This window comes from Chelonia mydas, chromosome 12, assembly GCF_015237465.2.
Source record: "Chelonia mydas isolate rCheMyd1 chromosome 12, rCheMyd1.pri.v2, whole genome shotgun sequence".
Classification (NCBI taxonomy): Eukaryota; Metazoa; Chordata; order Testudines; family Cheloniidae; genus Chelonia; species Chelonia mydas.
The window spans coordinates 18535453-18560403 of record NC_051252.2 but is presented as its reverse complement, the minus strand read 5'-3'; the positions used below and the strand labels follow the sequence as shown (position 1 = coordinate 18560403).

Below are 24951 nucleotides of genomic sequence, written 5' to 3'. Positions count from 1 at the left end.
TCACAGTAGATTTGATAAAACGCAAAGAAGGTACCAATGTGAGATGTCTAAAAATAGCTACAGCACTCGACCCAAGGTTTAAGAATCTGAAGTACCATCCAAAATCTCAGAGGGACGACGTGTGGAGCATGCTTTCAGAAGTCTTAAAAGAGCAACACTCTGATGCAGAAACTACAGAACCCAAACCACCAAAACGGAAAATCAACCTTCTTCTGGTGGCATCCGACTCAGATGATGAAAATGCGTCGATCTCCTCTTCTTTGGATCGTTATTGAGCAGAACGCGTCATCAGCATGGACCCATGTCCTCTGGAATGGGTGTTGAAGCAGGAAGGGACATATGAATGTTTAGTGCATCTGGCACATAAATATCTTGTGACGCCAGCTACCACCATGCAATGCGAATGCCTGTTCTTACTTTCAGGTGACATTGGTTACAATTGACAGGAGATAATGGCCGCTTCTTGTTTACAAACTTTTTGTCTGAGCAATTGGCTGAAGTAAGACTGTGTGGATTGGTAGGCTCTAAAGTTTTACATTGTATTATTTTTGAATGCAGTTATTTTTTGTACATAATTCTACATTTGTACAGTTCAACTTTCATGATAAAGAGATTGCATTACAGTACTTGTATTAAGTGAATTGAAAAATACTTTTTTTTTTGCAGTGCAAATATTTGTAATCAAAAATAAAGTGAGCCCAAAACACCCAAAATATTTAAATGGTATTCTATTATTGTTTAACAGTGCAATTAGTCACGTAATTAATCACAATTAATTTTTTTAATCGCTTGACAGCCCTAAAAACAACCTTTACCTACTCGGGGTGCCAGTTCATTTTTGGCCATCTAGAAGCTCAGCCCGTTGCTTGTATCTATCTGGGAAGTCATGTTTGAGTTACTATTTTAAATTTAGGTTTCAGAGTAGCAGTCATGTTAGTCTGTATTCGCAAAAAGAAAAGGAGTACTTGTGGCACCTTAGAGACTAACAAATTTATTTGAGTCTCTAAGGTGCCACAAGTACTCCTTTTCTTTTACTCTAAATATAGTGCTCTAGCCAGGGCACAGAATCTGAAGAATCTGACAGACCCGATAAACTCCTTTCCGGTATGAAAAGAGACTAAGGGTGACATTTCAAAGTACATATTAGAGTAACTGATGTGTCTATTAATTTTTGTGATTGTAGTGCCTCATTGCTATCGTAGTAGGTGCTATAAAATAATAAAACAGAATATAATTAGTGATTTGATTAGCAGTCAGGCACATTCAGAGAATGTCAAACAGTTCATCCAGTGTCAGTTCAGCTTTCATTTTTGTCTTTTTGTTTACATGTAGTTCATAATTTCATCTTTTTTTGTGTTGGTTTTTATGTGGTCTTCTGAACTCCTCTCCTAGTTCAATTTAGCAGATTTTTTGCTTAATATTTTTGCTTAATGTTTTTACATTTTATGGAATTTGTTATAATCCCATATACTAAACCAGAGATTCCCATCGTGGTCTGTTGAGCACTTCCTGGTGGTTCATGGAGAAGAGTTTAGACACATGGTACCAGCTCTCCTCACTTCCAGCTGCTAAAGTGCATTAAAAAATAAAAATACTTGAGTCCTTTCCTATTAGGGGTCTCTTATGATCTCATGCTATGAAACAGTGAGCCATGCTATGAAAAATAATATGAATCCAACTGTGGATTAAACTGACCTTTTGTACAGCATGCCTATGCCTAAACTACAAGCTGGGGAAATGTTTAGTTTTGTGGTTAGTCATCGAGGTCGTGGAGGTCATGGAATCCGTGATTTCCAGAGATCTCTGTGACTTCAGTCTGTGGTGGTCGGGAGCTGCAGGGTCCCCCACCGCCCACAGGGGCAGGGAGGAGGTGGCGGGGGCACCCCACAGCTCCTGGCCACTGCGAGGGGCGGGGGAACCCAGCAGCTCCCGGCCATCGAGGGCTGCAGGGGAACCCCCAAGCTCTGGGCCGCCAGGGGCCCCCGGAACTGTGGGCAGCAGGGGTGCCGTGCCACTCCCGGCTGCTGCAGGAGGCAGGGGTACCCCACAGCTCCTGGCCACCACAGGCAGCAGGAGAGACCCTGGGAGCTGAGGGCTGCTGCAGGTTGTGGGGGCCCCCACAGCTCCCAGCCATGGGCGGGGGGGGTACCTTGGAGTTCCAACACCCAACCCGTGGTGGGAGCACCCGGAGCTCCCAGCCTCTGCGCAGATGCCCTGCTGCCGAGGTGTGGAGACCTGCAGATCCCCTATTATGTCACAGATATTTTTAGTAAAAGTCATGGACAGGTCACGGCTTCTGTTAATTTTTCTTTATTGTCTGTCACCTGTCCGTGACTTTTACCAAAAATATCCATGACAAAATCTTAGCCTTACTCCTAGGTAAGGCTACAATTTAGTCACAGGTATTTTTGGTAAAAGTCACGGACAGGTCATGGGCAATAACCAAAAAGTCACGGCCAGTGACCTGTCTGTGACTTTTACTAAAAGTAACCCTAACTAAATCTTACGTGCTGCGGGGGGGTGTTGCAGCAGATGCTGCTGCTCCTGGGGGTCGGGGACAGCCCGGGGCCCTGCTTCCGCTGCTGCTCCTGGGGGTCGGGGATAGCCCGGGGCCCTGCCACCGCCGCTGCTGCTCCTGGGGGTGGGGAGGCAACCCGAGGCCCTGCCACCGCCGCTGCTGCTCCTGGGGGTGGGGAGGCAGCCCGGGGCCCTGCTGCCGCCGCTGCTGCTCCTGGGGGTCGGGGACAGCCCGGGGCCCTGCCACCGCCGCTGCTGCTCCTGGGGGTGGGGAGGCAACCCGAGGCCCTGCCACCGCCGCTGCTGCTCCTGGGGGTGGGGAGGCAGCCCGGGGCCCTGCTGCCGCCGCTGCTGCTCCTGGGGGTCGGGGACAGCCCGGGGCCCTGCCACCGCCGCTGCTGCTCCTGGGGGTGGGGAGGCAGCCCGGGGCCCTGCCGCCACCGCCGCCGCTGCTGCTCCTGGGGGTGGGGAGGCAGCCCGGGGCCCTGCCGCCACCGCTGCTGCTGCTCCTGAGGGTTAGGGGGCAGCCCGGGGCCCTGCCGCCGCCGCCGCTGCTGCTCCTGGGGGTGGGGGGGCAGCCCGGGGCCCTGCCGCCGCCGCTGCTGCTGCTCCTGGGGGTGGGGGGGCAGCCTGGGGCCCTGCTTCCGCTGCTGCTGCTCCTGGGGGTGGGGAGGCAGCCCAGGGCCCTGCCGCCACCGCTGCTGCTGCTCCTGGGGGTCAGGGGCAGCCCGGGGCCCTGCCGCCACCGCTGCTGCTGCTCCTGGAGGTGGGGGGTGGGCCGGAGCCCTATCGCCGCCACCGCTTCTCCAGGCTGGGGGCATGGTCCAGGGCCCTGTTGCCACCACTGCTCTGGGCGGGGGCAGCCTGGGGTGCTGCTGCTGCTCCTGGACTGCTGTTCTGGGGCACCGCCCGGGACAAGTTGCCTGCAGAGCAGTGGCTGGCCCAGGGCCTCCCTAGCTGCTCAGGTGGCCCTGGGGTTAGCCACACCAGCAGCTGCAGAAGGCCTGGAGGTCCTGGAAAGTCATGGACTCTGTGACCTCCATAAAAGACTTGCAGCCTTACTCATAAGTAGTAACAGGCACAGTGCAGCCTCTATATACCGCAGGGGCAGCTGATGCAGCTCTTAGATAATACTTAGCACTGTATAGTACTTCACGTGTTTTGAGGAGTGTTGCAGACGCTAACTATTAAATCCTCCGAAAATCTTTGTTTTCTGCCTCCTCTTGGAGGTCTCTCTATTTGTAGAGCAGTGGTCTCCAACGTTTTTATGCCCATGATCACTTTTTGAATTAAGGGCAACTCAGGAACTGCCCCGCTCCCCCCCCGCCCCAATCTCTCACTCTCCCCCACTCTCACTCACTTTCACCGAGTGGGGTCACGGGTCGAGACGGGGTGCAGGCTCTGGGCTGGGGCAGAGGCATTTGCAGTCTGGGAGGGGGCTCCGGGCTGAGCCTGGGGCAGGGGGTGCGGGCTCTGGGAAGGAGTTGAGGTGCAGGAGGGGGCGCTGGGCTGGGGCAGAGTGTTGGGGTGCAGGAGGGAGTGAGCTCTGGGAGGGAGTTGGGGTGCAGGAAGGGGTGTGGGCTCTGGGAAGGAGTTTGGGTGCAGGAGGGGGCTCCAGGCTAGGGCACAGTGTTGGAGTGCAGGAGAGGGTAGGCAGTGCTGGCTCTGGGAGGGGGGTCAAGGCTGGGGGAGAGGGTTGGCATGCAGGAAGGGGTATGGGATGCTGGCTCTGAGTGGGGGGCAGGGCTGGGGTTGGGGTGCAGGAGGGAGGTATGGGGTACTGGCTCTGGGAGGCGTGCTGGCCGCTTCCTAGAGCGGCATGGGGCCAGGGCAGGCAGGGAGCAAGCCTGCCATTACGGCAGCCCCACTGCACCACCGGAGATTGCACTCAACTGGGAGATTCTCTAGGATCGACCAGTTGATTGTGATCAACCGGTTGGTGACCACTATTGTAGAGTGACCTGCCCAAAATTAGTGGTAGCATCAGGATTAGAATTCATTGTCTCCTGATATCAGTCCCATGTTAGGTCTATTAGCCTGTGCAACCTGCATGTGAAATTCTTTGTGTTTCACAGAGTATGGATGATCTTTGAAAAATGTATAGACTCTGCAGGAATCTTTTCCCAGAATAAGTGTATTTCAGAGTACTTGCAGCTGGTCAGTGTAAGCAGGGTTCTGATTAAGATTGCTGAAAGTAAGAAAGCAATCTTCAGACAAATGATCATTCTGAACATTAGCATTTTAAAAAATATAAATGACTAAGCTTGCAAAACTTACACAAATGTCAATGGATAAACAAACATTTTGTACGTTAGTGACTGGAATGTGATTCTATAGTATGGTGTGAGTTAAAGAGCAACTGACCCTCTGATTAACAATAAATATTTAAAAACTGGCAGCGCAGATAGAAAAATTCCGATATTCATTTTTAGGTTTTCAGAATAGTGTGTCAGTCACGAATCTCACTTGGCTGATTAGCCCACTCTAAATACTTGTCTAAAATGAGGTGTGTAAATTTTTCTGACTGGGAGCTGCCCCGCCATAGTGCTGAGGGTTCAACATTTTCCTTTTTTGCTGCTTCTTCCTCTTATTTTTTTGTGAATATGGCCCTTCCACACATACCTTTATGGTCTGAGGAACTGTGCTCAAATTACAGCTACAATAAAACTGACTTCTTGAACAGGTTTGGCAGTCCAATGTGGAAGTGGCCAAACTGTATTTCAAAATCATTTCAAAATCAGCTTTGTCTGGGCTAACCCATTCTAACTAACACTTTCCACTGTTGCTACCGTTGAGGGGAAACTTTAGGGCTGCTGGTATTTTAACAGCTGTTGACTTACCTTGCTTAGAGAAGGTGTAAATGAAATGGTAGTTAAAAATGTTGTGTTTACAGTGTTTTGGGTGAAACCAGATAATCACTATACTCTTGAATGAACTCTTGCAGAAAAATGATTAAAAACAAAAAAAAAACCCATGATATTACTCCTGGGGGAAACTTTTCACAAAACGATCATTCCATATGTAACCTCTCAGTCCTCGTCCTCAAAGAAAACCTGCACCACACCTTCAGATGAGCCGAATCCAATTACCCCACTCCATCCAGCAATCTACTTAAAGCTAAGAAGGTCTTGCAGCTTCATGGCGTTGTGCTAAATTAGCTGTGCACTTACCACTTCAGCCTCCATCAGCTCTGGGCCTTATACCTTGAATTCATCTTTCAGTCTGCTGCAGGTTTATTTTTTGCACATACTTAGCAATGGTGTATTTAGGACCCAATAAACTGCCTTTATTTAAGACAGTTACAGCTGTGATTATAAACTTCATCAGAAGCTTGTATACCATAACCTTACACCGTACTTTTGGTTAGCCTAGCTGCTTCCCCTACAGATAATTGAAAAGCGATTTAGATTGGAAGGCAGGATGGTTCTGTGTTGTCACATGGTAATCTGAAATTAAAAGTCTTAGAAGATTCAGCATGTTTTAAAAAACCTTTATTTTATTATTCCATTCACACAGGTTCCCTCCATTCCTTCCTCTTGTTATTTAAACAGCAGGTCATTTTAAAAATTAAATTGGTTGACCTTTTAGGTGTCGTTCAGTGAAATGGCTGGGTGATTGTCAGAGGGAAGAATTGGGTTTTTGTCCATATGGCAAGGCAAACTTTAGATAATTCATATTGGCAATCCAATATCTCCATATTTATTTTGTCTTTCAGAGATGCTTATTTCAGGTTTACAGTCATGGCCGTGTTCCTCTTGCAGCCCTGTGAGTGTATTACCTCATTTCCTCCTTCAGAAAACTGCTGTGCTGGGGAAATAATAAAGCTCTCCTACATCCAAACCATCTCATAGACACCACTGTACGGCCCAAACCTGGGCATTTAAGATTTGCAGATTGTGTACATATGAATATCTTCTCATGTTCTCTGTTTCTCACAGGGTCTTACAGTGCCAGTCAAGGTGTAAATTGCATCCGTGAAGATGTTGCCGCGTACATTGAAAGACGAGATGGAGGAGTTCCTGCAGATCCAGATAATATATACCTTACCACAGGGGCTAGTGATGGAATTGCTGTAGGTGTTAAAAGTTTGTGTGTACATGTATATATTGTGTGGTATGTTAGACAGATCCCTTAAGAAATATAGACTATAGAGCATGATTCTCATCTTCTTTGCACAGTTGTATGTCTGATCTCTCACGTACGCCACGCCAGTGATTCTGATCTGATTTACATTGAAGTCAGTTAAGTTATGTGTGAGCAAAACAGGCCCATGGATACTAAAATCTTCATATGGCCGTCTAAAGCTTTTTAAGTGTTTAAATATGGATTATTAGCCATCTTGGCTTGCAGATTTTGCTGTACATGACTAAGGGCTTGGCTACACTTGAAATGCGTTGCTGTAGTGCTTCAGTTAAGATGCTACTTCTGCTGATGGGAGGGGTGTCCCATCAGTGTACATAACCTACCTCCACAAGAGACAGTAGCTAGTAGCTCTATACGCTGGCTGCTAGGTCAGCTTAACTGCGCCACTCAGGTATGAATTTTTCACACTCCTGAACAATGTAGATAAGCCAACTTAATTTTCCAGCGTAGACCAGGCCTAAAATGTGGAGACACTAAAGCTTAGAAGAGAATGTTATTCACTGGAGAAACCAGACCCCACAGACTGAGAATTCTTGGAGGGCTTTAAGGAAACCATGTGTTACGTAGATTCAATGGAACCCGCACTAAAGGCCACCTTCAGTAGCCAGCCTTCTTACATTAAGCAATTCACTTTAAAGTATCCCCAAAGTTTCCAGGGCAGTTTTTGTTTGTTCTTTAGCTGAAGATCATCTCTACTAGGTAACAAGTATACGTTGATCCTTTGCATGGTTGCTGAAGATAGATTTCCTTGTATTTGCTTTGCTGTAGTGCATATTTTAATTTTTTTAATTAGTTTGCAAAACTTTTAAAATGACATCTTGTGACACAGTTTGGTATTACAGTACTCTGATTTATAGCAGCTTCATTGATTCATCCAGTGTAATGGGTTTCCCAGACTTTGCAATTCCAGGGGCTCAACGGGCAGTGTGACAGGAGTGTGAGCATCACATGTTTTTCCGTAAAACTTTATCAGATATAAATGCATATAACTATATTTGATTATACCGGTACTGCCTTTGTTGCTTGTTTGAATTTGCCAGTGATAAGCCTGCAGTTGATGAGTTTCAACTTCAGCTGGCAGTTACAGCAAGAGGGCAGCTGTTGGTTGTTTTTAAAGGACTCTCTATGTTGTGTTCGGCCATTGTTATGTGCTACGTAATTTTTGTTATAAAACACCTTAGCATTCTCTATCTAACAGTTGGTGTGAAATGTTTTTTGACTTAAAAGATAAACATCCTTCAGTATTCAGAACTAGTAGTGTCACTGTCATGAAGGCTGGTGACTTTGTGCCTCTGTAACTGAAATTTGTCTAAGGCTTTGGGTCCCATAAAGCGGCAGAAAGTCACACAGCAAGTTGTTCCAGAATATACTGTGAATTCTGCTGTCATCTGTTTTTATGTTTTGTTTTGGGTTTTTTTTCCTTTAAATTCCTAAACTTTTCCAGACTATTCTAAAGATCTTGGTCTCAGGAGGAGGGAAATCCCGAACTGGAGTGATGATCCCAATCCCACAGTACCCCTTGTATTCAGCAGCCATATCTGAACTAGATGCCATCCAGGTGAACTATTACCTGGATGAAGAGAATTGCTGGGCACTAGATGTGAATGAACTTCGTCGTTCCTTGAATGAAGCCAAAGCATACTGTAATCCAAAGGTCCTTTGCATCATCAACCCAGGAAATCCCACTGGTTTGTAATGGTTTCATTTAAATGTTTCAGAGTTTGTTTTGTTCACCCTTTTTTTCTTTTTGCTGTACATGCTTAGGACTTGCTTGTGACTTATCATTGCACATGTATAGCTGGACTCTAATGATAAAATCAGAGATTCCACTCTAAAACTTAGTTAAGCATTTTTTAATTTACTGAGATAATTTACCAGCTAAGCAAGCAAGCCTGGGTTCAAAGAACATATAAACCCAGGTTTAAGTGTTTTGTGTGTGCATGCTAAAGAGGTTTGGGCTTACCCATGTAAGAGCATGTGTAAACTGCAATGAAAAACATATCCAAAGAAGACTAGTCTTACCCTCAGCTGACTTGTTGACAGGGGTCTAAAAATTAATGTCTCACAAATTCACTGTCTCCTATAATTTAGACAATACATCTCAATTGTGATTGGAGACTCCCCACCCACCACCCCCAGACATATTGTATAGAGTATATATAAGTGATTGTAATGAGTTTTATGTCCCAACTTCCATAGCATTTTTTTTTTTTAAGATAAGAGGGACATCTTATTGAAGAGGTAGCAGCCTTCCTGGTTCTAGACGGAAAGACTGTGTACATGTTCTCTACTAATTAACCTGAATTGCAACTTTTCTTCTCTCACTTTAAATTATAGGTCAGGTTCAAAGTAGAAAGTGCATTGAAGATGTTATACATTTTGCTTGGGAGGAGCAACTCTTTCTTCTGGCTGATGAGGTAGTAGAGCATTAAGACTACATACCTTTCTGTGGTGAACGCACCCTGCAGTGCAACAGAAGCACTAGGTGCTCGGTTCTCTTCCTTTGTGCCCAATAAGTGTGATTGTTGATTTCTAACATGGAGCATGGATTCTCCCAGTGTTACCAGGCTAAAAGTTGTGAACAAAAAAGCCAGCTTCGCAGTCCTAAAGAGTTAATTTGAAAAATTAGTGTGCTGGACTTGACCTAAGCAAAAAGGGTAGTGGCTCCAATAAGGATGTAACTCCAGAAAGAAACTGGAACAACATCCGAGTCTTGACCTACATAATATAGGGTGACATTAGCCATTGTTTTAGATAATTAAAAGGAGGGAAACTGAAGCCAGGGGTGGGGTGGAGGTTGGGAATTGAGTACACAGATGAAAAACATAAAAGTTAAGAAATAATATACAAAATCAAAGTTCAGTACTCTTCTTGCAAGGGCTACTCAGTTAAATATAGTGTAAGCTATACATTTGTTATGCTTGAAGTAACTGTAACTTCTCTCTTGTAAATGCTTTCAAGCGTTCGTACATCCCAAACTTTCTTCAGCAGCTTACATTCTGTGTAATATGCTGTCGTTTATTCACATTTGGGCAGAGTGCATAATGTTTCCTCTGATTGTGTAGGTTTATCAAGATAACATTTACTCAGAAGAATGTCAGTTTCATTCCTTCAAAAAGGTTCTGTATGAGATGGGACCAGAGTACTACAGCAATGTAGAGCTAGCATCCTTCCATTCCACCTCCAAGGGATACATGGGCGAGTATGTCCATCTTCATTTCTTTATTGTATAACCTCTTGCACAGTATTTAGTAGAATAGCTTCCCCTTACTTCTTGTCAAGCAGGATGATTTTTTCACATTAGTGAGCTTAGTGTCATCTTGTATCTTCTGGTACTGTTACCTAACAACTAGTAAACAAGGAAAATGCATGAGTTTATATATGGAACATTGTATAACTTATGGGCTGGCCCAGTGGTTTTGCAAACTTTTTATTTAATGGAGTAGTTTTTAAAAAAGAGAGCACCTATCACAGACCTGGAAAAGAATGTGAACCAGTCACTCCTTGATCTGCACAAGCTGGCAACTGACAAGAATGACCCTCATTTGTGTGACTATCACAGACCTGCCTCCCATCCAACACCCCAGTCCTACATTAATAGGTTTCTAAAATAGTTATGTGTGCAGCCTACCAGGGATGGCACAGTGGACCTCTGGACTACTGACTAGTTCAAGATTCACTGGATCAGCCTGATTTTATAGAGGGGTGGATGTGTGTGTGTTTGTTTCTTTTGGGGGGGATCAGGGGAGGGAAATGCCAGCTTCCTGATCAAATGGATTCTGTTTCTGCTGTACACTTTTGCTCTGAGGGAATAAATATCCATGTTAATAGCTAGACTAACCTCGTATTGAAGCTGCATATGTTAATGTCTAAACATCACACCCAATATTTTCTTTGATGGTACTTAGCTACCATTATACCTTACCCAATACAGAAGAAGATATTTAAAAATGTAGGTTACATGTATTGATGCTAAGCAAAATGCTCATGATTAATATAAAGTTCAGCTGGATGCTCCCTCTTTTTCCTCTCTTGGGGTTCTTTTCAGTAATTAACATTCCAAATTATATTCATTTTTTTCCTCTCTCACTCTCTATCTACTGTATTCTCAGGTGCGGCTACCGAGGGGGTTATATGGAGGTGATTAACTTGCATCCAGAGATTAAAGGACAGCTTGTTAAACTTCTCTCTGTTCGTCTCTGTCCTCCAGTCTCTGGACAGGCAGCTATGGATATTGTAGTGAATCCTCCAGTACCAGGGGAAGAATCTTATGCACAGTTCATTAAGGTCAGCTTTAATATTGTTTGTGTATTTCTTAACCCTATCCCATATATCACCAAGTTGTGATGAGAAGATACAGAAAGACCCCATCTCAGCTTTTCTTATGGTAGAGCCCTGTAATAACACTGGCCAACAGGACTACAGAGTAATTTCTAATACTCTTTGTACTAGTAGCTTCAACATCTTGGTGGAGCCACAGCTCTTCCATCACGTTTGTGGCTTTTCATTGAGTTCATCTGCTTTTAAATATAATTTCTTTCCCCTGTGGCTTCCATGGTAAATGAGGGTAGCTACTCAACAAAGCTGGCTTCTATGAAAACTGCACAGGAAAAATGAAGCTACTAAGTGAGGGTGACTTTGTAAGTGAAACCATATGGTACCCTTATATATTGAATGCTTATTTGAACAAAAAATAGTAGCTTCTCATTTGTACAAATGCTCTACCAAAGTCAGCTCTAGTGTATAAATGGAGTTAAAAATGGATAAATGTGGCCCATTATTTTAAAAAGAAGAGTTTTTACATTACATGCAAAATCAATCCCATTGTAGTAGAGATCTGTCAAACAGAAAATGCTTAGCTGGTTTAATTGTGTGTTTTGGAGTGTGTGTGTTTTTCTTTTTAAAGACAGCTCTTTTTATCTTGTAACTATAGCCTGGTGAGCAGCCTGGATAGCTTAAGATATTGTTAATTAGACATCACTGATTTGCCTTAGGATCACCAGCCCAGACTGATGGTGACCGAAAGTCATCATCATCTGAAGAATGCTATTCTGTGACCTTTTGAAAGGAGTTTCTCAGTACTGTTCCAAATGAACAAGTGTTCCTCTCACAAAAGCCCCAGCTGTTATCCTGGTAGGTAGTCTCAGCAGAAATCCTACAAACTTAATGAGTATGGAGACTGAACTACCCTCTCATCCCTGGAAATTGGTCCTGCCAAGTCAAGCTTGAGGCATATTGAAAATACAATTTGAGAAGGCTGACCTGCTGTACCTATTCTGTGGTTAAATAGAGAATTCCAGGAATGTTGTTCTAGAACCATTGTTCCAGAACCTTTCACAAATGCTAAATTTAGAAATGTACTTCCTTAAAAATGATACCATCTCCCCTCTACACACAGCCTGTGGACTAGGGCTCCCGCTTGAATTCTGGGCCTTTCAAGGGTAGTGTCTGCAGCAGTGACTTGGCATCGGCTTTGCTACACATGCAGAACTTCCTCTTGGCCACAGAACCCCAGAAGCTCCGTTCCAGCGGTTTGGGGTGTTATACCAATTAAATAAAAACCAGCAGTATCTTATTAAAGAGAATAAGGCAAAATGCCACATTTATTGTAAATACAGAAAGAATCATAGTAAGCAGTTAGTTATAGCTATAACATGCCATTCAATTTCATATTTATTCATACACACACACACACAGGTTCTGCAAGGTTGTTATCATAGTTACCAGCCTTAGAGTTGCTCATGCCAAGTTACTGGCCATGTGGCCTGGACACGAGGAGGGATCAGGGCCTTGTCAGATGCTCATCTGATGCTCCTGGAAGTTGGTTTGCAGAATCCGACCCCAAAGTTCTCAGTTTCTAGAGTCCATTTTTATAGGAATTTATTCCTGTGCCAGTCTATGGAAATTGCTTCATCATGCTGTTGCTGAATCAGTCAGCAGATGGCACATTCCTGACGGCTCCATGCTGCCGGATGTTATCTTGTTCTTTGGTTCTCCCATTCTTGAGGCTGTTGGGTGGATTCCAATCTGCCCTCCGGGGGTCCTCTGGTTGTTTCCACTTGACGCCTTCTTTGGCCCGATAGACACTGGATTCTTAGGCTGGCACCTCCCTGATCATTCATTTATTATCCACACCAAGCATCTATCCACACACATCCTCTATCTCTATTTTAATCACAATTGTTAACAAAGTGAGATGAATACAACAAAACGGCAAGGAGTCTCTGTGTGCTGTTTCTGTTGTTACAAAGTATTGCTTTGAGTCTCTCTCTGTGTGAGTAGTAGTTGTTACAAAGTATTGCTTTGAGAACAGACTCTGTCTTAGGATGTGCTAACACAATTAACAGCTTGAAAGTTTCACACAGAGAGGGAGAGAAACAGTAAAATAAGAGACCAAAAACCAAGAGACCTCTTAATTAGTAATACCCTGGAATTTAAACTATGGGGAATCAAATTTGTTAGGGGGCTTATTCCTTCACCCGCTTACTTCCCTGGTCCTTCTCGCATGAACAGAGAGCAACAATACCCGAAGTCCAAAGGTGCAAACAACTCGATGTTTATTGGGGTGAACTTCCAGCAAGCATGATTCCAGTTTCCTTCCTTAATATCCTCCTTCCCAGCTCTGACACCACAGAGCCTTACACCTGTGTCCCTGTTCCCATTCTTGCCCTTAGCCAAACATGATTCCAATTTCCTTACCCCCATTCCCTGTTCCCATTTCTCCCTTTAGCAAAACATGATTGCAATTTCCTTACCCCTATTCTCTGTTCCCATTTCCCCTCTTTAGCAAAACATGATTCCAGTTTCCCCACCCCCATTCCCTGTTCCCATCTCCCCCACCCACTCACTTCCTGATTGACTGCAGGCTATATAGTAAAACTTGAGTTCTGCTTTGCTATACCTTAACCAATCGTTTTCCTGAAATTTAACTAACCAATCCTAACATATTGTAACATGATTATGTAACCAATTATATCCCACCACCTTAATTAGTTTACACCCAGCAAAATTAATTATACAGCAGACAGGAACAATCACAGAACCAGACAGAGATTATACAGACAAACAATAGCAAAGTGGGAACTATAATGACAAAACAATACAAAAGTGAGGATTTCACATCCCAGCTATTGATAAGTGAGTTCTTGCCAGACAGGATGCTATCAAACTAAGTTTCCTTTTACATTTTCTAGGCACTTCCCTTTCTCTGGAGGTGATAGGCACTATCAGGACAGGATTGTATTCCTAAGAGCCCAATAGCACCATATTTCAATGTGACTAGTCTGGAATGTGAGGAGGTGACCAGTCGCTTCCCAGCTTATGGCTGCCTCTGCTGCTTAGCCAAAGGCCTTAGTCTAAGAACAGGGCCTCAGACTGTCACAGTAAGAGAAGGCCCTTACACCAGCAGACAGTGATTTTGATTCTTTCTTTTATACCTCTAGAACTAGCCAAGTGATAAGAATACACCTAAATTCTTAAAGTACAGGCCTTTGCAGATAGGCCTGAATATCTACATCCTAACAAAACTCATTTGTGATTTTAATACAGAACTTCTTTAATATGATCCAGCATAACAGGGGCACTTTGATTGTATAGCACACCTCTGCAGAAAAGGCACTGAAATTACAATGATTTTATTCAGTGGGGGAAAAAATTGCAAGTCATAAAACTTGCCAAGACCAGAACAATGTTAAACCTTTGGGTTTGCATCCAGTGTTACACCAGAGTTATAGGAAATATATGCCTTTTATCATCTTCCAGCAGAGGGTATTTAAAATGGAAGACTTAGATTTGACTAGTGAGTGACTGCTGCATTATGATTGACATCACTTTTGGTCCATTGCCATTTGTCTTGGGTATTTGTTATTGCTAATCTTTGATATATTCTATTTACCTCTTACCTAGTAAGAAGTGAATTTAAGGAAACATTTTGTTTTACCAACTGCAAAACTATTGAACCGACCTACAATTCATCATCTAAGGAGCAATTCAACTGTTTTCTATTCTCCCTCCCCTCCTTTTCTTTTCAACAGGAAAAGGAGTCTGTTTTGGACAATCTTGCCCAAAAAGCCAAGCTAACAGAAGACATGTTTAATAAAGTGCCAGGAATTCACTGCAATCCACTTCAAGGAGCTATGTATGCCTTCCCAAGGATATTTATCCCTTTCAAAGCCATTGAGGCAGCAAAGGTCAGTCAGCCATTGTCTGTCTAACCTCCCCACATTGTTATTGGTTGTTATCCATGAGGGAATTTTATGCCCTGGAGTAGAACAAGTGCTTTCCAGCTACAAACAAAGACTGGCAATTGCTAAGAGATTATACCACTAATAAACAAGTGGCAGGCAGTCCTTTCATTTTCCAGTTCATTTCTGATTGGGGCTGAGTTATACCTATGTTACTGAGACCAAAAGTGGGGTCCTTTGTGAATTTTCTGAGCTGAAATAATGCCTCTGAATCACGTATATCGACTGGGCATGTTGATTTGACTAACTTAAAATATAAGAACTTCCTCCAAATTATTATTCAGGTGATTTACTACTCAGCAGATGTTTTGGGAAAATCCAGTAGGAATGTCTAATTATTTGTGCTCTGGGCAATATTGTAAGGATAGGCATGTAGGAGTTAATTCATCAAATATTTTTAATACCTTTAATCTGTTAGACACTTCAGTGAAATTGGGTTTAGAACACCAAAGAACTCTGTTGCTAGAAGTTTCTAGGTCTCAGTCAATCAAGGAAGGGAGTAGTTATGTAAAGACAGAGCGACTGGCTAATTCTGTTCTGTTGAGCTGGACTGATTGAGAGCCTGCAGTGTGGAGTGGATCCATTTCACCACCAACGGGAGTTGCTGTGCATCCATGTAGTGAAGAAAATGAAAGTGCAAGAGAAATGTTTAGAAAGAAAAATGACCATAAAACTGTATTTTTTGCATTATGATTTCATGTTATGATCTGGAGATGAAAAATTACTCCAAAAATTCAGTCTCTTTTCTCAGGCTCATAAAATGGCCCCTGACTTGTTCTACTGTATGAAACTTTTGGAAGAAACTGGAATCTGTGTTGTACCTGGCAGTGGATTTGGCCAAAGAGAAGGAAGTTACCACTTCAGGTGCAGTATCTGTTTAATAGCAAATTACAGTGTATTATAAGAATCCAGTTGTTAGAATCTTTCTCTTTACTAAATAAATAAAACTGTTAGGGTTCTTATGGCATGTCCTGTATAAAAACAGACTTGGACTAATTCACATTGTTCGTGATACCCGCCTCTTTTTTTTTTTCTTGGGCATACTCTGTGTCGCTAATAATTATATCTAGAACAGTAGGACTGGTTTTTGCTGTGTCATTCGGCTTCATACAGTATTTCCCCAATTTGCTGACATCAGTTCCAAATATACAGAACAGAGCACAGTGAGGTGTCTAAGTAAACCCTCAAGGGATCAGAAAATACTGGTTCTTAGAAGAAGTGATCTTTAATTCTGCTGAAACTGTGGTCTACTTTTAAAATGGTTATTTTACGGTATGGCTCTATACTGAAAAGTGATAGTGAAAATTGCACCACCTCACTCAACAGTTGCAGTTCCTGTGTACCTTGAGTAATGTGTGCTCACTTTAATGAAATAAGGTGTGGGGTTTTTTTAGCTATTTTTGGGCCTGACTGCCGCCAATACTTGCACTAAGCAGCACCTTACTCTGCAAGAAGTATAGTTATCTTTTGGGGACTACTTGGGGAATACGGTAGGAGGGATAGCTCAGTGGTTTAGGGGGGAGGGATAGCTCAGTGGTTTGAGCATTGGCCTGCTAAACCCAGGGTTGTGAGTTCAATCCTTGAGGGGGCCATTTAGGGATCTGGGGCAAAAATTGGGGATTGGTCCTGCTTTGAGCAGGGGGTTGGACTAGATGACCTCCTGAGGTCCCTTCCAACCCTGATATTCTATGATTCTATGATACGGTGTTGCTGAATGTAAGTGTTGTAGAATCCAGACCTTTGTTAGCATTGCATAATTAGTATAACGGGGAAAATGAGCTGGATTGTATTTTGACTTGCCTGGCTCCAACAAAACTGTTAACTGAATTCCAGTTGCAGGGCCAGATTTTGCCCTTCATTATACCTGTGGAAGCCCATGAAAACAATAGGGTTCCTGTGACCCAAGGATCTCTTGATGTCAAACATGTGGCACAGGAGTGCATAAGGGTTACAGGGATCTCCTAGGTCTGGTATTTACATTCTAGTTTGTCAAAGAGTGTTATGTAAGATTTCTACTGAAAGCCTGTGTCACACTGGTGGTTATAATCTTAGTGAAATGTATGTGTGGATATATATTGGAAACTATATTTGTAAGGCCTTTTAGTTAAAGGCAGGTCACCCAAAAGTGTAGCATGCCTTGAGACAGATTCCACCAAACAGGAGGTGGGAGACACTTATCTCCTTAGCTGATCATTGTGTATTGTATGTCTTACAATAGAAGTCTATTTGCATACTGAGTCAAATGCTAATGAAGAGATTGCTGGGACTTCAGAAGGCAAATTAACAGAAAGAGATAAACAGTGGGGGATGAGGGGACCCTGTTTTAGAGGCAGTTTCCAGGATATGCTATGCATCCGATGAAGTGAGCTGTAGCTCACGAAAGCTCATGCTCAAATAAACTGGTTAGTCTCTAAGGTGCCACAAGTACTCCTTTTCTTTTTACGAATACAGACTAACACGGCTGTTACTCTGAAACCTGTTTTAGAGGTGAAGAACAAAGGACTGGGCTAGTATATCTAGGGGTGCAGAAAGATGTGTTGGGGGATATAAGTTGCCAGCAGGCTTGATCTCATGAAAGGAGAGTCTCAGCCATGCTGGTTGAAAAACACTGTGAGAAGGAGTTGGGGTAAGCAGTACCATATTAGACATAAGAATGGCCATACTGGGTCAAACCGAATGGCCATACGGAGTCAGACCAAAGCCCAGTATCCTGTCTGCCCACAGTGGCTAATGCCAGGTGCCCCAGAGGGAGTGAACCTAACAGGTAATGATCAAGTGATCTCTCTCCTGCCATCCTTCTCCACCCTCTGACAAACAGAGGCTAGGAACACCATTCCTTACCCATCCTGGCTAATAGCCATTAATGGGCTTAACATCCATGAATTTACGCAGTCTCTATGCAAAAGAATAAATGGACACAAACCTGACATCAGGAATCATAACATTCAAAAACCGGTAGGAGAACACTTCAACCTCTCTGGCCACTCAGTAAAAGATGTAAGGGTGGCAATTTTGCAACAGAAAAGCTTCAAAAACAGACTCCAACGAGAAACTGCTGAGCTTGAATTAATATGCAAACTAGATACCATTAACTGGGGTTTGAAAAGAGACTGGGAGTGGCTGGATCCATTTCCCTAAGGTAAGTATCCTCACACCTTCTTGTCAACTGTCTAAATGGGTCATCTTGATTATCACTACAAAAGTTTTTTTCTCCTGCTGATAATAGCTCATCTTAACTAATTAGCCTCTTACAGTTTGTATGGCAACTTCCAACTTATCTGTATGTATATATGTATTTTCTTACTATATGTTCCATTCTATGCATCCGATGAAGTGGGCTGTAGCCCACGAAAGCTTATGCTGTAATAAATTTGTTAGACTCTAAGGTGCCACAAGTACTCCTGTTCTTTTTATGAATTTATCTAGTTCTCTTTTAAATCCTGTTATAGTCCTAGCCTTCACAACCTCCTCAGGCAAAGAGTTCCACAGGTGGACTGTGCGCTGTGTGAAGAAGAACTTCCTTTTATTTGTTTTAAACCTGCTGCCCATTAATTTCATTTGATGGCCCCTAGTTCTTATATTATGGGAACAAGTAAATAACTTTTCCTTATTCACTTTCTCCACACCACTCATGATTTTATATACCTCTATCATATCCTCCCTTAGTTACCTCTTTTCCAAGATGAAAAGTCCTAGTCTCTTTAATCTCTCCTCATATGGGACCCATTCCAAACCCCTAATCATTTTAGTTGCCCTTCTCTGAACCTTTTCTAATGCCAGTATATCTTTTTTGAGATGAGGAGACCACATCTATATGCAGTATTCAAGATGTGGGCATATCATGGATTTATATAAGGGTAATAAGATATTCTCTGTCTTATTCTCTGTCCCTTTTTTAATGATTCCTAACATTCTGTTTGCTTTTTTGACTGCCGCTGCACACTGCGTGGACATCTTCAGAGAACTATCCACGATGACTCCAAGATCTCTTTCCTGATTAGTTGTAGCTAAATTAGCCCCCATCATATTGTATGTCTAGTTGGGGTTATTTTTTTCCAATGTGCATTACTTTACATTTATCCACATTAAATTTCATTTGCCATTTTGTTGCCCAGTCACTTAGTTTTGTGAGATCTTTTTGAAGTTCTTCACAGTCTGCTTTGGTCTTAACTATTTTGAGCAGTTTAGTATCATCTGCAAACTGCCACCTCACTGTTTACCCCTTTCTCCAGATCATTTATGAATAAGTTGAATAGGATTGGTCCTAGGACTGACCCTTGGGCAACACCACTAGTTACCCCTCTCCATTCTGAAAATTTAGCATTTATTCCTACCTTTTGTTCCCTGTCTTTTAACCAGTTCTCAATCCATGAAAGGATCTTCCCTCTTATCCCATGACAACTTAATTTATGTAAGAGCCTTTGGTGAGGGACTTTGTCAAAGGCTTTCTGGAAATCTAAGTACACTATGTCCACTGGATCCCCCTTGTCCACATGTTTGTTGACCCCTTCAAAGAACTCTAATAGATTAGTAAGACATGATTTCCCTTTACAGAAACCATGTTGACTTTTGCCCAACAATTTATGTTCTTCTATGTGTCTGACAATTTTATTATTTACTGTTTCAACTGATTTGCTTGGTACGGACATTAGACTTACCAGTCTGTAATTGCCGAGATCAGCTCTAGAGCCCTTTGTAAATATTGGCGTTACATCAGCTATCTTCCAGTCATTGGGTACAGAAGCTGATTTAAAGGACAGGTTACAAACCATAGTTAATAGTTCCGCAATTTCACATTTGAATTCTTTCAGAAGTCTTGGGTGAATGCGATCTGGTCCCGGTGACTTGTTACTGTTAAGTTTATCAATTAATTCCAAAACCTCCTCTAATGACACTTCAATCTGTGACAATTTCTCAGATTTGTCACCTACAAAAGATGGCTCAGGTTTGGGAATCTTCCTAACATCGTCAGCCGTGAAAACTGAAGCAAAGAATTCATTTAGTTTCTCCGCAATGATTTTATCATCTTTAAGTGCTCCTTTTTTATCTCGATAGACAAGAGGACAGCTTGTTAGCTGAGTTTAAGCTTTAGAATTTGTGTTATGATTTTGTTTTATAGGTAACCCTTTGTTTCTAATATTTTTGTTTTTACTATCCTATGAATCTCTGTGTTACATACATTAACTTGCATTCTCTATAAACAAATCTAAGTGCTGTGAGTTAAGTGGAGCTGTGATCTGAGGTGTAACTAGTAAGCTGTGATGTGCTGTTCCTGTGGGAACAAAGGATCTGGTCATTCTATGAGAGTCCAGTGGATAAGGGGCTGGATATTATACAGGGACGTTCTGAGGACTCAGGGGTTAGATTGTGGCTATCGCTAGCCTGGATGAGGGACAGCAGAGCCCAGGTGGACTGAGAGGGGAGTGCTTGTGTTGCCTATCGCTGGGAGAGTCAACCCTGGCAGGTACAGACAAAGTTTCCTCATTCTAAGGGCAGGTGTCCGGGGTGACTCACAAACCTAACAAGTGTCACAGTTGTACCTGTGTAACTGAGAGCAGAATTTGTTTTGTAGAATTTTTTTTACTGGTGAGAATACAAGAGCTGGAAGGAACCAACTCCACTTGCAGATAGCTGAGTTTGCAGGGCTGGCTGTTAGAAAAAACACATTTCACATGTAAACTGAACAAGCTTGATACAGAAACGTTAAAATAATAAACATAGTACCCCACAATGTAATTTTTGTAGTCTCTTTCCAGAAGTAAGATTCACAAATGAAAAGTAGACTGTCTATTGCAGGGGGCACTTAATGAGGTTTTGCTCTATTTAAAAAACCGAGATGACAAGCCCCTGAATTTTAATACACAGGTTAATCAAAACCAGGTGTTCTCTGTACAGTAATTGTAGCTATAACATAAATTCAGAAAATAAGGGAATCTTTTTAAAAGCAGGTTGCAGGAAGTTAAAAGTTCTACTTTCTGTGCACCGTTTGGGAAATATATCTCTGGGGGGTTTGGGGTGTCTCTTTCTGGTTTCCATTTCTTTAATGTTTATTACAATGTATCTTATCAATTGTTTTGCAATAGTGTTTCTTCTCTTTCCCAGAATGACCATTCTCCCTCCAGTAGAGAAGCTGAAGATTGTGCTGGAGAAAGTGAAAGACTTCCACATACAGTTTCTTGAAGAATATGCATGAAAGAGATGCAGACTCTTCCCCCCCCCCAAAGCAAATGCAAAAAATGAACAATATGTGCTGAGAATGGGCTGTTCATCTAGTTAACTGCATTTACAATAGATAGAGCCCATATGTGGGTAAAACTTACACTTCTTCCTGAACAATTAAACCTAATGTCTGGTATGGGAGATATTGCTATACAGAGGTGGGTTGGAGGGGGAACATGAAGAGGGAAGGTGAAGAGAGAGTCTAGTAGACTATTTTGTGCCTTGATTGGAAGTTTATATTCTTGACTTACGCTTCTGGCCTAATTGGTTATGGAGGAAAGTCACGTATGAAAACTATTGATATCGCCTTCTACAAAGCAGAAATGCAGGTAGCCAATATATTTCCTCAGAAACATCCATTTCCTGTTTGAGATTTTACCCAAAAAAATCCTAAAATCTACATTCTGGGTGTGGTTGATTTATTATTGTTTGAGTATAAAGTGTTACCCACATCTGATCAAACTGACAGTTGTTAGAATGTTCATAAAAATCTCTGGCAGATTATTTTGTGTGACTAAGTTCTATTGCATCTGAACTTTACATTATTTCTAAATAAAATCTGAGTGGAGACAGGCAGTTCTGAGGGCAGAGATAGTACATATGATGTGTTTAGAGTCTTAAGAAATTGAAACTCAGTGAATTATGACCACGAACTAGTTTATCCACACACAATTCAAGCTAGAGTAGACTAGTACGAGAGAACAATAGCATTGAGCTTTTCATCTCATAACCACTTTGTTAAAAATATAGAAAAGCTGAGGAGTCTCCTGTTCACATATGCCATTTGTGTATATTGATTATTACAAGCAACCAACTTCAAAGCAAATGTGAACACTGTTAAGGCTTAAAAATAATAAGGTCCAACACAAAAACTTAAAATTGCAGCACCTCTTGATCCTCTGAGAATGATTCTTTGGAACTTGATGATTAGGATATTAGTTATGGGAGAATTGTCCTTCGCTTTTCTGGTTACTGGTTTGAATCTAGCCCAACTCTGTAAAGACTGAAAGATGCTTCCATCAGACAAATGTTTGTATGTAGCTTAAAGGAAATTAATTGGTGATTTCAGTCTTGTTCCCAGTGAAAGTGTCTGTATTGCACAAACTACTATGTATGGCATTCTCGGCAGGGAGGGTAACGGCCGAATGGACATGCAGGATTGGGCACTCTGAATTCGAGAGGGCTCTTCCAGAACAGGATAAGGTATTGTATAGATGCTTGTACCACCTGTGCCATTCTTATTTTGTGGAGGAACAAAAAAATTTAGTCTCGAGGTAGGCTGTCAGTTTGGCACTTTTTTCCAGCACAAACACAGAACTGAAAACTCCCACTACCAATCACGGAGGTACCAAGTAACTTCATTAAAGTTTGTCTGAGTAGTTTGTGCAGATCACTGTTTAGTGACAGCATCTCATTTATTCACATCATTAACTTAGATCTTATTCTTTAGAAGTAAATTAGAAATCTTGTTTGTTTACTGACATTATTTTGTTAGTAATACCTGGCTCAGCATGTGGTGCTAATAAGGAAGTTAAAATCTTGGGAGTTGATTCAAGTACAAGGACTAGTGAATTAACACATTGGATAAAAGGATGCGGCAGTCTAGTGTGTTAAGGATAAAGATGATTATTGGCCACATCTCTTACAACAGCATCAACTGGAACAGACTGCAGTTAGAAACTATGAAAATATCAAAAGGATGCCCTATAGGGAATTAATCAGTGACTTCCTTTCAATTGCTAGTGGACAGATATCCAAAACACAACCTCAACTGAAAACGGTACACTGGAGAGTAGTGTTATGATGGAGGCCTGGAGACTGAACTAAACTTTTAACTTTGAAGAGATGGGTCTCATCTCATCAGTTGTATCTCACTGGGAGGGTAGTCTGGAAAAGCTCGTGTTGCTGCCACCCATAGATAAACAGAACGCTTCATTTGGCATCTTTCATAAGCACTAATATAACTACAGAAATTTAAAAGTAAAAAAATGTAATAAGAGGTCAAAACATTCACTTTTAAATAAAAAAATTATCCAAGTAATTACATTTTTTCTTGCTGTTGAAATTAGTCCCCAAGTCAAATCTGGTTTGGGGCTCACTGCTTGGAAGTGGCTGCCATAACGGACATGTAGTTTGAAAATTCTACAATCTAATAATGGAAGTTAGTATATTTTTTTACACTTTTGTAACAGCAGCTTTTTTTCATGGGGTAGTATTTGTAGTCTAACAAACCAATAGATTTTATATTTACCTTGTGTTTACACCTGATATTCCTGAAAACAATCCAAGGTTTACAACATACGAGAGACATTCTATATGCATGTTGAAAGCTGCTTTTTTCCCCCAGTCTGAGCAGCAATCCTTATAGGTAAATTTTAAATCTAGGATAGTGACCTAATTTTAGTTTTCTAAACATTATATGATGGTGCCTTTTATGTTTCTGACATTGCAAGGGAGAACATATGTTTTGTTTTGATGTATCTCCTAGAGCAGGGTTGGGGCTTTCTACTGTTCATCCACAATATTAGTATGTACTGTGGCAAGCTACAGTATACAGGTACGTTTTTGTGGGACATAACTGAAAAACTAAGAAACAAAGACTTACATTTTCATTGTCTTCAATGTTTAACAGACCATCTCTATCTTTTAATGCATGTTTCTAGGTTTCATTTACCTACAGGTGCTCCTTAATACTGTACTTAAATTAACTTAGATGTATCAAAGATTTCAGAACAATAAAATAGATGTCAAAGATGTGGCAGTATTTAATCTTCTGGGTCGTTTGAAACCAAATGTCCAGTTTGTATGGTGAAATATTTATTAACTCCGTGGTCTCTCACAATAATAAATAATTTGATCAACATAATGTATGGTTGATTTCATACTTCCTCAGATACATCATTCAGTACACTTGTCAAACTTCTGTTAGCAGAGTTCCCTCTTTCCCATGCTGTAGATGGCCTTAATTAAGAATTAATTCAAAATTGAAGGGGGCTGATGTCAGAAGATAGTACTGAAGTCAATTGGCAGGAAGCAAAATTCAGCCCATTGATAGAAGAAAAGAAATCTATACAATAATTAATTTAAAAAAACCCTTAAGTATCTTTTTGAAAAACAAGACCTGGGCTGCATTATACTACATATGAAACTGAGAGCAGCAGTTAATCTCCAGAGCTGTTCCTGGAGCCAGAGAAGAAAAGGGGGCTAGATCCTTGCAAGAGGAATCTAAATGTGCTACTTAAGCAAAAAGCCAGCCCTTATTTCCCTAAATACCTACATGTAAGCCAGCAAGCTACAAAGTCCTTGCCTATCATCATCTATAGAAGCTCTTCAGGGAAATGTGGCAAGGGCTTTTGGAGCAGGAATTATGTTTATCATCTGTTTGTAGTGGATTTAGCATAATACCATCCTGATCCTAATGAATGATTTACTGAATAAGCCATTTAAACCATCAGTTAAAGAGATGAGTCATCCTAGTACCACTTACAAATTAACTATATGTAGTTAAGTGTTGATGCTGTAAAAGACAGAAAAAGTTCTCTGCCTTGATTATGCAGTACAATGAGATAGACCCAGTGCATGAGAAGGAAATCCATCCATCCAACCCTTTAATTGGATTCCTTTCTAAATCCCTGCTCCAAAGAGTTTAGGACCAAGCTGTTAATATCATGGTATACTCCAGTCTCCTAAACCAAAACAATTACCTATCTTCCTTTATTCTTATTGCTGAATAAAGAGGAAGCTGCCCTTATTTCTGCAGTTTGAAGTCTATGTTTGTAAGCTGATATTAAGTCAAAGAGGGTAGGAGGAAAAAGTCTGGCAAAAGAAT

The 24951-nt window shown here is 41.8% G+C and overlaps 1 protein-coding gene across 6 annotated transcripts in view; it reads left to right on the top strand.

The window, feature by feature from the left end:
• The window catches only part of GPT2 (glutamic--pyruvic transaminase 2), a 51228-nt gene extending 27365 nt beyond the window's left edge, over nt 1-23863 (top strand). For 5 of the 6 annotated variants that reach the window (XM_043526049.1, XM_007059646.4, XM_037877754.2 and 2 more), the window contains 8 exons: nt 6456-6589; nt 8105-8348; nt 8998-9077; nt 9726-9862; nt 10773-10947; nt 14694-14849; nt 15655-15767; nt 21006-23863. In XM_043526049.1, coding sequence (XP_043381984.1) covers nt 6456-6589; nt 8105-8348; nt 8998-9077; nt 9726-9862; nt 10773-10947; nt 14694-14849; nt 15655-15767; nt 21006-21096 — 1130 coding nt within the window. In that variant the 3' untranslated portion in view covers nt 21097-23863. Of the gene's footprint in view, nt 1-6455; nt 6590-8104; nt 8349-8997; nt 9078-9725; nt 9863-10772; nt 10948-14693; nt 14850-15641; nt 15768-21005 lie in introns of all 6 variants that reach the window. The other variant, XR_006285124.1, reaches the window with a different exon arrangement.
• Nucleotides 23864-24951: the final 1088 nt, after the last annotated feature.